Raw genomic sequence first — 18,469 nt, 5'->3', positions numbered from 1 at the left:
TTAATTGTTTGTTCATTTACCTTCCTACTCTTCTTTTTATATGTGTGAACGATTGAGGTCTTACAATACCCCTTGGTTCCAAGTTCACCATGCCCTCAAGGTGAAAATTAGAAAACTGCTGATTCAGCAGATAGACTGATTCCCACGTGGCTTCTCTATCTGGTAGATTTTTCCATTTAATTAGTCATTCATTTCCACTCAGCTCTTTATTCCAGCATACTCCCAACACAGTTTTTGGCCACAACTGCAATTCGAAGTCCTCAGTTAGGATAGGTTGTTGACGTTGGACTACATGTTTTTTGAGTTTCAGTTTCAGTTGAGAAATGTGGAACACATTGTGAATGACAGCTTCTGCTGGTAACTTCAAACGGTACACGACCTCTCCAATCTCCTCTGTAATCTTGTACGACCCATAAAATTTTGGCGTTAGTTTCTCACACTTCTTTCTAGCCAATGAGCGTTGTCTATTGGGTCTTAGTTTCAAATAGACTTCATCCCCTACCTTGAACTTCAATTCTCTCCGATTCCGATCTGCCATTTTTTTTTCATTCGGTTTTGGACTGCACAAAGATTTTCGTTCAAGGCATTGATTGCTAAGTCTCTTTCTTTTAACATGGCTTCTAACTCATTATTTGGAGATTTATTCATCCCATACGATAATAATGGGGGGGGGGGGGGGGGGTCTGCCATAAACAGTTTGAAAAGGAGTTACTTTGATAGACGTATGGAAGGTGGTGTTGTACCACAACTTTGCCCAAGGAATCGACTTGTCCCATTTTCTCGGCTGTTCATTACAGAAGCACCTTAGATAGGTCTCCTGACACTTGTTTACTCTTTCTGTTTTTCCGTCTGTTTGCGGATGAAAAGCCGTGCTTCTTTTTAAAAGCGTGCCCTTGGTGGTGAATAACTCCCTCAAGAAATTGGTAAAAAAAATCTTATAACTATTTGTAATAATAGACTTGGAAATGCCATGTTTGCTGACTACTCTTTCCATAAATATAGAAGCTACTTGTTTTGGGTGTTTAAGAGTTAGGAAGTAGGAGTACTTACTTAAAAGGTCAACTACCACCATAATTACATTATATCTCCAACTAAGGGTAGTCCTTCTATAAAATTTGTTGGAGAAGTTGAGAGTCCCACATTGGAAAAACCAAGGGGACTCATACTCCATATAAGGTAGATGGGCTACTCCTCTCATTGCCAATTGGTTTTGAGATGGAACCCCATACTACCAAATTTAACAACCCTAGAGACAATGTAAAATTACAATAAAGGACATATGTAATATATATATATATCATAACACTCCCCCTCAAGCTGGAGCAAATATGTCGATCATGCCCAGCTTGTTGCACAGATAGCTAGCTTATCCTTGTTCCATTTAAAGCTTTAGTTAGAATATCTCCCAATTGTTCTCCGGTCTTCACATATCCTGTGGACACCAACCTATCTTGGATTTTCTCACGAATGAAGTGACAATCCACCTCAATATGTTTAGTTCGTTACTGAAGCCTATCTCAGATAATAGTTGGTGAATCCATACTATTTCACACACAGATTGTGCCATAGCTCTATATTCTGACTCAGCACTCGAACGAGAAACAACATTTTGTTTCTTACTCTTCCATGAAACTAAGTTTCCACCTACAAAAACACAATATCCAGAAGTCGATCTCCTATCCTCACGAGACCCCGCCCAATCAGCATCAGAAAAACATTCAACTCTCGTATGTCCATGATCTTTGTATAGGATCCCACGTCCAGGAGCAGCTTTTAGATAACACAAAATCTGCTCTACTGCAGCCCAATGATCCACTGTAGGGGAAGACATGAATTGACTTACAACACTTACAGAATATGCAATGTCTGGTCGAGTCACTGTTAAGTAGTTCAACTTCCCAACTAATCTCCTATATCTCTCAGGATCTTTACATAATTCTCCTTCTTTAACAAGTTGCTCATTTGGCATCATTGGAGTGCCACTTGGTTTGGCGCCTAATTTTCCTGTTTCAGACAACAAATCAAGTACATATTTTCGTTGAGACAAATAAATACCTTTCTTGCTTCTCATCACTTCAATGCCCAAAAAATATTTCAATTGGCCCAAATCTTTTGTATAAAACTGACCCTGAAGGAAAGTTTTGAGAGACTAAATACCCAATGCATCATTTCCAGTAATAACAATATCATCAACATATACAACTAGTAGAATTATACCCTTCTCAGATCGGCGACAGAAAACTGAATGATCAGATGTACTCTTCTTCATACCAAAGCATACAAGGGCTTGACTAAACTTACCAAACCACGCACGAGGACTCTGTTTCAAACCATACATAGATTTTCGAAGGCGACATACTTTATCACTCTCCCCTGAGCAACAAACCCTGGTGGTTGTTCCATATAAACTTCCTCTTGAAGATCACCGTGAAGAAAAGCATTCTTAAGGTCAAGTTGATGCAACGACCATTTATTGGTAGCAGCCATGGAAAGAAATAGGCGAATGGAAGTTAACTTGGCAACCAGAGAGAATGTATCTGAATAATCAGTGCCATAGATTTGAGCATAACCTTTGGCAACAAGGCGAGCCTTTAAACGAGCCACTGTTCTCATCAGGATTCATCTTGACAGCAAACACCCATTTACAACCAATGGCCTTCTTTCCTGCAGGACGAGATACCAAATCCCAAGTACCATTATCATCTAAACCAGTCATCTCCTTAATCATTGCATTTTGCCAGCGAGGATGAGACAAAGCTTCATGAACAGAGTTAGGAATAGATGTGGACTCAAGAGACGTAATAAACACATATGTGGAGGGAGATAACTGGTGATAGGAAATAAAGGAAGAAACGGGGTAAGTACACTTGCGTTTACCTTTGCGAAGAGCAATAGGAAGATCATCACTTGGCGCTGGATCACATGATGAAGGAAGCATTGATGGAGGACATGAGTCTGAAGGTTGTTGGTGGTGGTCGTCGGGAGTAGACTTGAGAAATCAACAGGCGGGAAGGAGGCACATCAGTAGACAAGGATGGTGTGGGAGAGGTAACCTCATATATAAAAAGATTGTCATCCTCCCCCTGACACAAACTCGATGGTGATGAAGTAAAGGGTGTATCTTCAAAAAAACAACATCAGGCGAAACCAGATACCTTTTAAAGGTTGGACAATAACAACGATAACCCTTTTGAACACGGTGAATAACCCAAGAGAGATTACACTTCAAGGATTTGGGATCTAACTTAGTATGATGAGGACGAACGTCACGAACAAAACAGACACAACCAAATATCTTAGGAGCAATAGGAAACAAATGCTTGGTAGGAAAAAGAACACGATAGGGAATCTCACCATATAAGAACAGAGGAAGGCATTCTATTAATCAAAAAACAAGCTGTAGAGACAGCATCAACCCAAAAGATTTTTGAAACATGCATTTGAAACGATAAAGCACGGGCAGTTTCAAGTAAATGCCTATTTTTCCGCTCTGCAACACCATTTTTGAGATGGAGTGTCAGCACAGGAAGATTGATGAATAATGCCATTTTCACACAAGTAAGAGCCAAGAGAATGAGAAAAATATTCACCCGCATTATCAGTACACAAAGTTTTGATAGAGACATTAAATTGGTTTTTTATTTCAGTATGAAAGGCACAAAAATGAGATAATAACTCAGAACGATTTTTCATTAAGACGATGAAATTTCGCAAATTGACACGAATCACAATTTAAAGAGGACAAAGACCTAAATTCTGGATAAAGTTTCTTCAACACGAACAAAGATGGATGACCTAAACGACAATGGACTTCAAAAGGAGAGGGAACGACAGGACACGCCACAGCTTGCGATACTTGATGATCAAAGAGATAAAGGCCTCCTGACTCATATCCTCTACCAATAATCTTCTTCGTCACACGATCCTGAAACAAGCAATAACCAGAAAAGAACATGACAACACAATTTAGGTCATGAGTAAGTTGACTAGTAGAAATTAAATTAAAGGATAAGTTAGGCAAATGTAACACAGAAGAGAGAGAAAATGATGGGGTAAGGTGAATAGTGCCAGAGCCAAGAACAGAAGATGTGGAGCCATCGACCAATGTAACCGATGGAAAAGGGGCAGGGGACAACGGTCTAGAAAATAGGTGAGAATTACCTGTCATATGAGCTGTGGCACCAGAGTCTATGACCCATTTGGTAGATGATGTAAGAAGACACTTTACTTTACCTGGGGCAACAGTGGATGCAATCGGAGTAGAGGAAGATGACGCTTGTAATGACTCTTGGTAATTCTGAAACTTAGCAAACTCATCTGTCGAAATAGTAACTGACGCCTCTGGTATATCACATGTGGAGGCTATCTGAGCATGTTGAGATCGTTGACTATTCTTACATAGCAATTTCCGACAATCACGTTTCATATGGCCTGGCTTACGACAGTAGTTACAAACAATCTCTACAGGCTCTGGTTTTCGATGATCAGTACTATTCCTCTGAGGTGCCCGAGGGTTATTGGTGACAGAAACCATGACATTTTGGAAAAAAGAAGAAGAATAACACTGAAAGGGGACCCATAGTTGACTTCTTGGCGGTGGAACTGGGAAATGTAGACTTGGTCTTAGGGATGCAATTGCTTGATTCGACAGGAACCATGAAAGTGCACTGATCATCCCTAACCATGACATTTTGGAAAAAAGAAGAAGAATAACACTGAAAGGGGACCCTTCCCTCATCAAGTCAGAATGTTCGTTAAGGACCATAGAAAAAGCATGGCAATCAGGCGACCAAGGATTTCTTTTAGAATTACAAAATTATGAAGTTGAATGGGAAGAGGAATATGAAACAAAAAGTGAGTTAAAAGGAGATGATGAAGGATTACCCATGGTTCAACAATTACTCAATCAGTACACGTACATATTTAGGCTACCAATAGGTTTACCTCCCAAGAGAACCGTAGACCACCGCATTTTGACTTTACCCGATCACACCAATCAATGTTCGACCATATAAGTATGGACATGTACGAAAAGAAGAGATTGAAAAACTGGTGATAGAAATGCTACAAGCAAGGGTGATTTGGCCAAGTCACAACCCTTACTCTAGCCCGGTACTATTGGTGAAGAAGAAGGATAGAGATGGAGATTCTGTGTAGACTACCGTAAACTGAATCAAGTAACCGTGGCCGACAAATTTCCCATTCTGGTGATTGAATAACTCCTAAATGAACTACATGGGGCAACATTATTCTCTAAATTAGATCTTAAATCTGGATATCATCAGATAAGAATGAAGGGGGAAGATGTGGAGAAGACAGCTTTTCGCACGCACGAAGGGCACTACGAATTCTTGGTGATGCCTTTTGGTCTCACTAATGCTCCGGCCACCTTCCAATCTTTGATGAACCAGATATTCAAACCTTTCCTCAGAAGATGTGTTCTTGTCTTTTTTTAATGATATTTTAGTTTATAGTGCTAATATAACGAGCATATGAAACATTTGGGGATGGTATTTGCCATATTGAGGGATGATCAACTATTTGCAAATAGAAACAAATGTGTAATAGCCCACTCCTAAGTTCAGTATTTGAGGCACATGATTTCCAGTAGAGGAGTCGAAGCTGATGAGGAAAAGATTCGAAGCATGATTAATTGGCCACAACTGAAGGACATAATTGGGCTGAGGGGATTTCTAGGGCCGACTGACTGGATATTATCGGAAGTTTGTGAAGAGTTATGGGGAGATTGCCACGCCCTTAACTAAGTTACTTCAGAAGAACGCGTTCAAGTGGAATGAGGAAGCCATAGCAGCTTATGAACAACTGAAATTAGCAATGACGACCATACCAGTGTTAGCACTGCCTGATTGGTCAAAGCCATTTACAATTGAGACTGATACTTCAGGAGTAGGCTTAGGAGTGCTGTTGCACAAGGACACCCTATAGCATTCTTCAGTCAGAAACTTGAGCTCTTTCCTCAAGAGCTCAAGTTAAGTCCATATATGAACGGAAACTCATGGCAGTTGTTCTCTTAGTGCAGAAATGGAGGCACTACCTACTGGTGAGGAAATTCACTATTATTTTAGATTAGAAAGCTCTGAAATTCTTGTTGGAACAAAGGGAAGTTCAGCCTCAATTCCAGAAATGGTTAACTAAACTCTTGGGGTGTGATTTCGAGATATTATACTAACCGGGTTTGCAGAATAAAACCGTTGATGCACTCTTAAGGAAAGATCAAACTGTGGAGTTAAACACAATGACGACAACGGGCATTGTTGACGTAGAACTTATAGAGAAGGAAGTTGAGAATGATCAAGAACTCCAGAGAATTATAGTAGAGCTAAAAAAGGGGTGAACCAAGGAGGAAAGTACTAGTGGAGTAATGAGGAGCTGTTATATAAAGGAAGGGTAGTGCTATCACGACATTTCTCTCATTCCTTGGCTACTACACACGTTCTTAGGCATTCTGCGGCTCGAGTCCCTTTCTTGCTTTCAATTTTTGTACTTTCGTAATGTTGACTTTCATATTATACATGGCCGAAAGGCCTACATTCTTTAAGACATTGTAACTTTATTTCCTTTCAATCTATCATTTCTTTATTGTTCATCTGTTGAAGTGTTATAAGTAGTTTAGACTCGTGATAAGTTCTTGATAAGAGATCTTGCTTATAAGGTTCATCGCGTTTAACTGAGCTTTACTCCATCGCTTGGCCAGTATTTTTCACCAACTGCTCGAGAGAGTAAGTAGCAAGAACATAACTAAACACACACATAAAGGAGTTTGGAGACAAACTTCATCATGTGGTGATTAAACCTCCATGACTTGTGTCCTGAAAGAAGAACAAGTGTGGTAACACGACGCTGAGAGGTTGTCACCCTTTATGACCCTACAAGTGATGATATCTAGATAGTTATCAAGTAATTTATCTTTATCATTTGAAACCCAAGAGGTGAGTAAGTATGGTGTTTAGGCACTGAGAGGTGTTCACCTTAATTAGAAGATAATTAATTGATCTTTATCCCGTCAAAGACTACTGCATGACTTATTTTCCTATAACAAAGAGACTTTCCTTCACACTTTCTCAATACAAGATTAGTCCACTTTCCACACTTCCCCCATTTCTAATCATCTTTTACAGAATCTCTAGTATAAATAGTAGTTTTTAATACACATACACACATTTACTTTATACTATATAGAATTGTATATCGCTTAAATGAGAAGTAGATCTTAGAACTAAGATTTGATAGTTTTTTGTGTTTGACACTAGCTTACTTAGAAAACCTATCGTTTTGCTTACACTTGGACAAGCGATATAAAAACTTGTACTACATGTTTATCATTTGTAAATCAGCAACGCAAAGGTAGAAAGGCAACTTTTATCGAAGTTCTTTATAAATAGAGAAATAGGAGTAGAGAATCAAAGAAAAAGAAGGATGAAGATATATAGTGTATAAATTGAAATTAATAATTATGAAATATAATTTATGTTCCTTTTCTCAACCAACAAGAATGTGAAAAAAGTTACCAAGTGCCAACCATGTTTTTATAATTTTAGAGAGCTCACAAAAAACAATTAATTATAAAGATCTAAATGAATCAAATTTTTTTGAAATAACAAAATAATAATTTCAAGTAAAGGAAAAAGGTAGAAAGAAAGAAGAGTAACCTAAGTTTGGAGGAGGCGACTGTGAGTGCAAACTGCAAAAAAGTAAGGCAAGATGACAAACTTTTTTGGGAATGGCGAAGAGACAATGAGACTGGAAGAGAGGCTGCTGGCGGAGGGGGGCAAGGTGGAGAGGCATGAAGTAGACGTGCCACTATGTGAGGCTAGGAAAGATCGAAGACGAAGACGCTATTAAGGATTTAGGTTTTATACATATATATTGATAGAACATGAGACACATGCAGCAAAAAACAAGATCAAATTTACTCTAATTACATCTAAACAATTTAGATATTTACATATAAAATCCTAACTAAATGAAATTAGGGTTAAAAGAGAACATACCTTCATACCTTCTTGATTCCTTGATATCTCCTCACGAACACGAATACGAGACCACCACTAGAGATTACCTACTATTCTTCAGACTTAGAACTGGGTGGTGGGAGGGACCCGATAAGTGAAGAAATTTTAGAGAGAAGTGGAAAATGGAGGAAGAACTTAGGTTTGAAATCTGGGAGACAAATATCAATTTAGTATAATTTTTTTAAAAATAAAAATTATCAAAATTGACAAAAGTCTTCTAATATTTGAAATAATCCCTTTAAATAACCTAGTTACATACAAAAATGCATGTAATTAGTTCACCACATCTCTAACACCTAAAATTCCACTAATCATTAGTAGAACTTAGTAGGTTAGGTGTTTATATCTCATGTAGCCACTTATCCCACTCAGTGTTAGTGGGATTATCCAACAAAATGTTGGATTTTTCCACTAACTTTAGTCGAAAAGCAATATGGTCATTTGACCATTCAAGTCAAAGTCAAACTTTAACTTCTTACCATTTTATCTGTATAGACTAATTTTGATCTCCCGAGTATGAATTCACATTTATTTTTCTAAAATTCAAATCACATTTGAATATAAAGTCAATCAAAGTTTGACTTTTCAAAGTCAAAAGTCAACATTTTAACTTTTTACAACTTTGACCATTTTCATCAATTATGAGCTTCCGAATATGAGTTCACATTCATTTTATCAATATTTAAATCACATTTAAATATGAAACTCTATATCACATATACTTGTCAGTTATTAAAGGTCTTTCGACGCTCATGTCATGACACCGAAGAGACCCTATCTCTCGACATGCTAAAGAAGCTTTGAGATATAATGTCTTTCTTGTAGTGTGAAGCTTTGTCATTAATTAATTGAGAAATGATGTGAGGATCATGAGTGTTTAGTTCAAAATTTTTCAAAATTTTCATATATGAATCTTGTCTGAGAAATATAACATTTACTTGGGTTTTGAGTGTATTTTATTGTAGTTTGAACCTACTATGTTCTTTCAAAACATAAGTTATGTTGGATCAATTACAATCACATAGAAACTGAGTACAAGAATGCAACAATAACAGAAGAACCAAAATTCCAAATTAGCTCCATGATAATGGGAATGAAAATCAGAAAACAGAAGCTACGAACAAAACTTAGAAAATAGAAGCTCGTAAAAGATTTAGTTGTGGATCACACTCTTTTTAAGACATTTCACGGCTATGCCTGGTGTGCAAGTAGTTTGAAAAATTTCCACAGTGCCTTAGAATAAAACAATCCAAACTCGTTTATCTTGATCAGATATGCACTAGAAGCCGATCAAAATTTTCACACCCTTTTGATTATGTTCAAAATATGGAACAAAACATGCTCGAAAAAACAAAATGAGAATACTTGAAAAAACCGAAAATCTCAAAAAAAAAAAAAAAAAACAAACAAGTATATTTTTTGTATCTCCCATATGAAACATGAGGGATATCTTTCCTATAGGAGTTTGGTTCACAAAATAGTTCACAAAGAACCAAAATCATCTTTTTAAAAAAATATTATTTTCTTATTTAATTAATAAATCAACTAAAATTTTAAGTTTGATGCGCATATTTATTCAAAAAATAAACTTAGAAACATTTCTAAATATAACCAAATGAATAAAAATATTTATAAAATAAGTAAAATTTTAAATTTGATAGTAAACACGAGTAACAATCTATCGATATCAGTAATAAGAGTTTAATAGATAATACAATTTACTATAATTTGTAAATTGTAAATATTTTTTTTGTAAAAAATATAGTTTTTAATTAAGGGTTTAAAAAAAAGAAATAAATAGTGAGTGTAAAGAAAGTTTTGAGTGTTTGTAAAAGGCAAAATTTGAATATATTGTTAGGTAAGAGATGTGGGAAAGTTGTGGAAGAACGTAGTAGAATGTTATATGTAAGTTATAGATCATGGAATTAGACTGCAATTATTGAAAGACAATTCCCTCCTCCATATTGCTTTTCATTCTTCCAAATGGGTGTTACGTTGTTGTATTTACAAATTATAATATTAATTGGATGAAAGAGAGAAGAGAAGACTCACTTTTGGAATAGAATTTACTTTTTTTTTTATATATATATTGGTTTTGAAAATGACGTCCATTTATTCATTTACCACACGAGAGAGTTGCAAGAATCCATTTTATTCATTTACCCCAACGTTGACATGTACGTTAGGGATACTTTCCCTGACGAAGATCATGTTGATGATGGGGAAACGCTCACCGACGCACATTGTCAGCACGTCGGGAAAGGGTTTTCGCGACATCACAACGTGGAACCCTTCCCCGACGTGACATTGTGAAAAGCCTAAACTTTGTTTTCTTTTCTTTGTTTTTCATCATCATCATCTACTTCTTCTAGCTTGTTACGTTCTGTTTCAATTGCATACTTCTATTATTCTTGTAGTTTCTTTGTGGGTTTTTTTTTTTTTTTTTAACTTTGTGTTTCAATGCGGATTCATAAACACATTTTGCGGTGCTCTGGATTCTAGCTATGCTATGATTTGAAAGGGTACAGTGAAGTGAAAAATTTGAAATGAAAAAGAAAAAGAGAAGAAAAGAGGACGCTTCCAACAGTGGTGGCGGCAAAGACGAACGATGACGGCAGCACAACTCTCCTACTCTCCCTCTCTCTTGGTCGGTTTTGGGTTCATTTTCTTTTTGCATTCTATTCTGTGTTTTGAAGGTAGAATAAATAGTGTGGACTTTCTCCGACGTCTTCGAAAATATCTAGAAATGTACCTTTTGCCTACGTCTGTAGTACACACGTCGTAGAAGGTTTAAGTAATAAATTCATTATTTATTATTTAAATAAATAAAGTGTCTGTATCATTTAAACTTTCCTCAACGTGTCCCCTGCCACACGTTAGGGAAAGGTGACCATTGTCACTTCAATATGTACACTTTCCACGATGTGTGGCAGGTTTCACGTTGGAGAAAGTTTAAACAATAATTATTATTAAACTTTTTGCAACGTCACTCCACCCGACGTTAGGGAAAGTTTAAATATTTCATTTAAACTTTCCTCGATGTATGACTAGCAGAACGACGTAAAGTTTTCGCCTTCTCCTCAATTTCATCATAACTATAGGCTGAAAAACAAATCAACAGCTCGTAACTCCAATCCATTCATGAAATAAAATCAAATAGAAACCAGATCAAATAGCATCATGCTAAACGAGAGATAAGGAGTTATAAAGAAGGAAGGGACAAAATACCATAACTGGCGTAACCAGCAACCGCAGTTGCACCTGTGAGAGCACCAATCAAACTATACTTGAAGAAATTCCAGGGCTTACTAGAGGAAGAAGAAGAAGAAGTAGCAGAAGTGGTTTGAGCATCAGGTGGAATCTGATCGGAGACGAGCTTCTGAGAGGCATTGAGGGCATCTTTGGAAGGGGTTGAAGCGAGGTCGGAGCTCATAAGACGGCCATGGCGATTCTTCAGAAGGGAAAAGAATCGGGATCGGAAAATGAGAGGGGACATTGTTGGAAGATTAGGGTTTAGATCAATTTTGTGTTCCAATTTTGTTTGTTTTCTTCAAGTTTGAAAGTAGGGTTTTGGCAAAGAGAGAGAGGAATGGTTTGAAGTTAGAGCGACTATTTGGAAGTCGGTGTATCGTATTCTGGAAGCTGCTTGTTTGGCTGCAATTTCCATTTGGGAGGCGCTTTAAATTTAAAATTGAACAAAAATAAAACTAGTTCTGTTCTCATTTTATTTTATTTTTTTTATATCTTAAAATCAAATCTCTTAACTTATTGGTGGAGAGATATGAAGATTTTTCTTTCTTTTTTATATGTTTTAACTCTTTTTTTATTTACTTATCTTTTCGTATTTATATGTTTAATAATTTTTAACTTCTTTTTTTCTTTTTTTCTTTTTTTAATCTTTTCTATGTATGTTTAATATTTTTTAATTTGTTTTTATTTTTTCTTCTACTAATTTTTTATAATTATATTTTAATTTAATTTTAAATTTTCAATCGAACGTAATGTTTTTTAATAATACATTTTTTTAAATACTTTTTTCTAAATGAGTTTAAAATTTAAACACTTAATATTTGGTTAATATTTGGTTAGACGTTTTTATATATAAATTTGTTTTTTAAAAATTTCTTCTAAATATGTTATTTTAATAAATAAACTTTTATAAAATATATTATTTTAATTTGTCAAACAATCTTATTTGATTTTCAAAATTTAGATCTAATTTTAAAATTTTCTTTCTATCTAGCTATATTTATTATAAATTTATATATTATATTGATCTTCTCAATTTAAATTGTCTGGATGTTTATTTAAATTTTTTCAATTTTTCAATTTTCAAAATTCGTTTATATGTTATTTTAAATAAAATTTATTATTTATAGTATCATTCAAATTAGTTAGAAATTTACCTTATATAATTTTTTCACTATATTATCTTTAATATTTTATAACCACCCTATTTGGTAATAATATAATTGAGTTATATAATTTTCTCACTAGATTATCTTTAATATTTTACAAACATTGTATTTATGTAACAATATAATTGAGTTATATAATTTTCTTACTGGATTATCTTTAATATTTTACAACCACATTATTTATGTAATAATATAATTGAGTTGAATTTAAATAATTTAGGAGAAATAAATTGAATGAACAATCATATTTCAAATCAAATTTTAACCGTTTATAATTAATAAAAACTATTGTATTATGGTTATTAATTTTGCAACAAGACTTATGTGTATTTTATGATTATTTTTTGGAAAATTATCATGAATAGCACAAAAAAATGAAATTATTTACAAAATATAGCAAAATTTTCAAATAGGCTCGAGAGAGTTCGATGAATTTTCCTATATTTTGTAGATAGTTTCAATATTTTGCTATTTGTGAAAATGCTTTTCATATTTTAATAAATTATATATATATATTTTACTTTTTACATAACTAAATTATATTTAAACTAAAAATAAGTTAAAATATTTTTTAAAAAATAACACAAGTAACACGAAACAATAAATTAATATAAAAAAATTATGTTTACATTTCTTTTTTCCAAAAAAACAAGAAACAACAATGATTATCAAACAAAGTCTGGTTTTTTTTTTTTTTTTGGAGATTTTATTGCAACAAAAGTGTTGTACAAAATTTTGAACATCCCACCTCAAACATCATAAATGTTTGTTCTAGTAAGGGAAAGGGAGGTTAGCTATAAACTGTATTCATACTTAGTAGGTCTTTTATTTAAACAATGCCAGTCAACTTTTAATTGGGTTTCAAAAGTAAATATTGGGCTCTACCTAGTTACAATATCATGTTCTATTATGTTAGATAGTTTCAAGCTAATATCCGGTTGTTAGTTTTATGTTCTAAAACTCTTGATTGTGAGTATAAATTGTTCTAATATTCAATAAAGTTGTTATTGAATTATTGTTCTTAAATAAGAGATTTGCTCGTTACAAACTAAAATTCAATAAACTAAGATTTATTGACTACAATAGAGTACTTGAACTCTATGAAGTGACATAAATGTGGATCAAATTCGAGTAAATAATCTAAATGACTTATAGTATAGGAATAAAATTGAATGCCTTATTATGGGAACACAAGGGATCTAACCCACTTTTCATTTAGTATATGTGAAATAATTCCAAATCGCTCATACAGAGACGTGCAAGGGGAGGTATTCTATGTAAAAGAGTTTGCATAAGATCGGACCATGAAATAGTCACTTTTACATTATAACACCGTTTATTGTTTAAAACTGACTATTTCAACTTTGATGACCTAGGTTACCTTGATTTAAATTATAAACTAACTATGAACTCCTCTTTACTTGGATTATCTATAGATCTGCATAGGTGAGGACAACTCGTCAGCGTTAGCCCAATAGACCTCTTATTCCAAAAGTAATCAAACCTATGTAATTGGGGACATATGGTGCAAAATGGGATTAACTTCAATTTGCATCTAGGGAATGTAGAAATGATGTTCTCTTAAGTGCTGACTCTAGATCTTAAACAAGGGGTTTCGCCCTCTCATTGGCCTAAGAGGGACTCAGTTTAATGATTGGACCACAAACCAATATTTCATTAGAGGATCAACTGAGGCTTAAGGAACAAAATATAATTTCGGAGGTAAAACAATAGTTTGACCTAACCAAAATTATGAACATGTGAATGGTTGATTGACTAATCATGGTTATATCAAATGGATGCAAATATATAAATATCTACAGTGAGGAGAGTGTAGTTATGAGCTGTTGTAGACAGTTTTGTTACTTAACGAATGTTGGTTACTAGATTATATATAATAGTTTAGCTGGTAAATCTAGATCATTCGAGATCATAATTTGTAAAACCCTACTAGCTGTTAGGAAATTAAACTTAAAACATTGCAATCAAAAAATTGGATTCGTTCGAATTGAATTAGAGATAGAATCTTTAATAATAGTAGATATGATTAATAGTTACAAATTGAGAGAGAAATGATATTTAAATAGATTTGATTGACCCAAATAAATAGATAAAATAATATTTTAATATTGGATATTAAATTATAATTAATTAAAATATTTATTATTTTATAATTTGATATTATATAATTATATTGAAAACTAATTAATTTAAGGCCAAATAAATTACAAAATTCATATAATTATGTAATAATTTGATAGTGGAAAAATTAAAGATCAACTAAGTGGATGTATCCAATTGTTCATCTTGAATGGACTATTGTGAGTTTATGCACCACTTGCATGACTTATAAGTAGGCGGGGATTAATTTTGACGAAGGTTTAAAGTCATTTACTCAAATTTAGTGAGTATTAAGCAAATCTCACCAAAAAAAACTATCTCAATTCAACAAACATTTTAGTTCTTACAAACTAATTATAAGTCCAAGAAAACAGTAGAGAATATCTTGTGGTTGTCTTTACCTTGTTTGGGATCAACTACAACAACAAAACAATGGACACTTTGAGCTTCACCTGGTATATAGACAAGGTTTTAACGTTAGATTATCTTAAAGTAAATATATTTTGTTAGAGTTGTGTATTTCTCTCATTTAGGTTTGATCTAAATATTTCTTTCCTAAATTTGGACGTTACATACGTATTGTTACTAAAATAATGTGCATTTCAAACCCAAGTTATTATATATTGTTAACCGTAGTTCAAATTGTAATAAACAAAAATAAGTTTCTAAAGTTTTTTGGGAATTGCCAAAAATGGGGTAGAAAAAGAGTTTTAAGATTGATAGTAAAAAAGTTGAGATTTAGGACAAATTTAGAGTGAAATGACGAAAATACCCTTATTTAATTTTACTTCACATTTGCTCTTCTCTTCCAACATCTCTCTCTTCAATGTAGAGTACGTAAAGGGAAAAAAAAAAAAAAAAAATCTATTTGCAGTTCTTCTCCTCTCTCAAAAGTTTGTCAATTTTCTGCTTTACTCCGGTGTCGTTCATCCTCTACTCCGGCGAACATCTCACGCACCGTGGTTTGTTTTATTTATTTATTTTTTTAATCTGAATCGTGTTGTGTTATATGTATATATATTTGCATCTTAAACGTATAAATCAAATATAATTTTTAATTGTTTCAAGTTGATTTAGGGTTGTTTTAGAGATGTTTCAAATGATGTTAGCAAGTTATTATTATTATTATTTTATCTCGCAAACATTTCTCGGACATCTCGCAAACATCTCGCAGACATCTCGCAGGTTCTTAAATTCAAATGTTTAACTGAAATGAATTGATTTAGGGTGACTTTTAACTATTGTTTTTTGTATCTCGCAATATCGTAAACATTTCGTAGCTGTCAACTTTCTTAATGGTTGTGTTTCCTTCTAAACATGTAAAAGGAAAAAAAATCAGCAAAAAACTTTCATAATACAAAATGGAAAAAAGACTACTGTTTTTGTCTCTAAAAAAGATGATCATGAATCAAACAAATGTAAAAGTGCAAGGAACCATGGCAAAATGATCCAAAAAAGATCAACATTGTGCCTACTTCCTACCACTTAATCACACAACAAGCTGGCAAAATGATTCTTCAGCCAGAGACAAAAAAGTTAGTTGGATACCAGACTTTGAATTATATCTCTCTCACTTCAACACCTAAATTGATTATGGCTGGTTCCATTTCTTTCTCTAACCAAACCCAAATGATGTTGGTCCATAGCAGTAGCCCCTACAAAAAAAACAAATCAACTGTATAGTCTTCATATTATCAAAATGCAAGATAACCACATCTCAAATTATGCTTATGGGATTGTACATACTGCACACTTGACAATTTTTCCAAAAGAATAAAATAAAAAATTCAGACCATAAAATAACAATGGTATTCATTCTATTATATAAATCTATTTATGTACATAGTTCGCAACATATACAATTCCTTCAAAATTTGCAACTAAAAGTCAATACATGGGATTGTTGGTCCATAATTGAAATGTCAATTGTTTTCTAAAATATGACATGTTTTCTTGACATAATGTTGCTACATCTAAACCAGAAGCTTCGTATTCGAAATACTTAATGGTAAATACACCATAATCACTATTGTTGAGTTGCAGTGGAATGGAGTCAACAGTGACAAGTAGCCAAGGTTCCTTGTGTGTTGATGATCTGCCTCTCCTAGCAAAGAATCCAATAGTATCTAGCAAATTTGGCACCATCTCTTGAATTGGCATTAATATGCTTCTCATATCTTCGACACTCGTAAGCGACGGAAGCGAATCTCATACCTTAACTTGACAACTGACCAAGTCCAAAGCATAATAGAATCCAATGATTACCATGGATATTGAATGAAGAGTAAATGTAATCAACATTCGCCCAAGGATCTTGAAAGTCTTCTTTTGATCCGACAACATAGTCAACCAATCGATACTCCTCCTTCCAGTGAAATGGTCGATTCTCTTTAATACATTATTGGTATTCATGCCACTTCGCAACTAATAATTGCTGGAAAGAAAAAAAGTACACATGCATGTATATGTATTTATGTTAGACCGAAATACAATAAGACAATAAGACAAATATCAAATGTTAATCGATCCGGTTTCAATTTTGCCTTTATATTACGCGTACTATTTTCTAAATGATGTAAACTGCTTACTATAGCATGAAAATGATGAGAATGGTCAATCTTATACATGAGACCGTCAGTTGATGTCAAAGTCATACTGAAGCCTACATAAAAAATAAACAAATCAAATATAATTGCATAAGAGACTTATTAAATATGGATACACTCTCATCTTGAAACTTCTACTCAAATTTTGGTAGGTGCGAGATAAAAAATTCAAGGCTATTACTTGTTAAGTCTAATAAAATTGCTAACCCTAAACTCTTAAAGCCCAATAAACTAGCTAAAACTCTTAAAGCCCAGTAAACTAGCTAAACATGCATTCTAAACGGTTTAGGAAGGGTAGCACTCTCATCTTGAAACTTCTACTAAAATTTTGGTAGGTGTGAGATAGGCGCGAGATAAAAAATTCAAGGCTATTACTTGCTAAGTCTAATAAAATTGCTAACCCTAAACTCTTAAAAGCCCAGTAAACTAGCTAAACATGCATTCTAAACGGTTTAGGAAGGGTAGCACTCTCCTCTTGAAACTTTTACTCAAATTTTGGTAGGTGCGAGATAAAAAATTCAAGGTTATTACTTGCCAAGTCTAATAAAATTGTTAACCCTAAACCATTAAAGCTCTGTAAACTAGTTAAACATGCATTCTAAACGGAATTCATGTTCCCACGACTCTCTATGTGTGTGTGCCTGTACGACATATGCATTTCTTCTCTACAAATTTAATGATATATCTAAAATGTGCCCAACAAAAAACTCATATTTCAACAGACAACATAAAAAAATGATTTATAAAAAAAAACTCAGATTTTATTACTCACTTGACTTCAAAGATGATGGATACGACACTGCCAACGGAGAGGAGTGGAGAAGAAATGGAGAGGTCCGGTGAAAACAAAGCTGAAATCGGAAAGGAGTGGAGAAGCGTTCACCAGAGTTGAAGTCGAAACTAAAATAGAGACCCGTGGAGAAGAAATGGAGAGGTTCGGTAAAAAATTTGAAATCGGAAAAGAGTGGAGAGTCGTGGAGAAGAAATGGATGGAAGTGGAGAAGAAATGGATGGAAGAGAAGAGACGTTCACTAGAGGCACCAAGTTGAAGGAACTGTATAAGCGGAAGAGTTCAAAAGCGGGAGGTTCAAGTTTACGTTTTTTTTAGCGTTGTTCTGCTTTTAGGTTGAAGAAAAGAGGAAATGAGAAATTAAATAAGGATATTTTCGTCATTTCACCCCAAATTTATCATAAATCTCAACTTTTTTACTACCAATTCTAAAACTCTTTTTTTACCCATTTTTGGCCTACGTTTGGCCTATTTTTGACCATTCCCCAAGTTTTTTCACTC

The 18,469-nt window shown here is 33.9% G+C and overlaps 2 protein-coding genes across 3 annotated transcripts; both read right to left on the bottom strand.

The window, feature by feature from the left end:
- Window positions 1–3,699: 3,699 nt before the first annotated feature.
- LOC116405047 lies at window positions 3,700–4,601 on the bottom strand. Its single transcript, XM_031888597.1, has 2 exons — window positions 4,234–4,601; window positions 3,700–3,925 (listed from the first exon to the last, which is right to left on the bottom strand). Exons 1-2 carry the CDS (start codon window positions 4,532–4,534, stop codon window positions 3,897–3,899), a joined length of 330 nt encoding a protein of 109 aa, XP_031744457.1. The 5' UTR covers window positions 4,535–4,601; the 3' UTR covers window positions 3,700–3,896.
- Window positions 4,602–8,028: 3,427 nt separating this feature from the next.
- On the bottom strand, window positions 8,029–11,669 carry LOC116405049 (mitochondrial import inner membrane translocase subunit TIM50-like). Of its 2 annotated transcripts, none has more exons than XM_031888601.1 (2): window positions 11,262–11,669; window positions 8,029–8,181 (listed from the first exon to the last, which is right to left on the bottom strand). In XM_031888601.1, exons 1-2 carry the CDS (start codon window positions 11,527–11,529, stop codon window positions 8,084–8,086), a joined length of 366 nt encoding a protein of 121 aa, XP_031744461.1. In that variant the 5' UTR covers window positions 11,530–11,669; the 3' UTR covers window positions 8,029–8,083. The 2 variants fall into 2 exon arrangements, with proteins under 2 accessions (XP_031744461.1, XP_031744462.1); XM_031888602.1 differs by lacking the exon at window positions 8,029–8,181 and adding an exon at window positions 10,450–11,135 and having other exon boundaries at window positions 11,262–11,663.
- Between the last annotated feature and the right edge of the window lie 6,800 nt (window positions 11,670–18,469).

Source organism: Cucumis sativus, chromosome 7 (genome assembly GCF_000004075.3).
Source record: "Cucumis sativus cultivar 9930 chromosome 7, Cucumber_9930_V3, whole genome shotgun sequence".
In the NCBI taxonomy this organism is placed as follows: Eukaryota; Viridiplantae; Streptophyta; class Magnoliopsida; order Cucurbitales; family Cucurbitaceae; genus Cucumis; species Cucumis sativus.
Note: the sequence above shows the minus strand (reverse complement) of the source record. Positions and strands in the feature narration are given on the sequence as shown.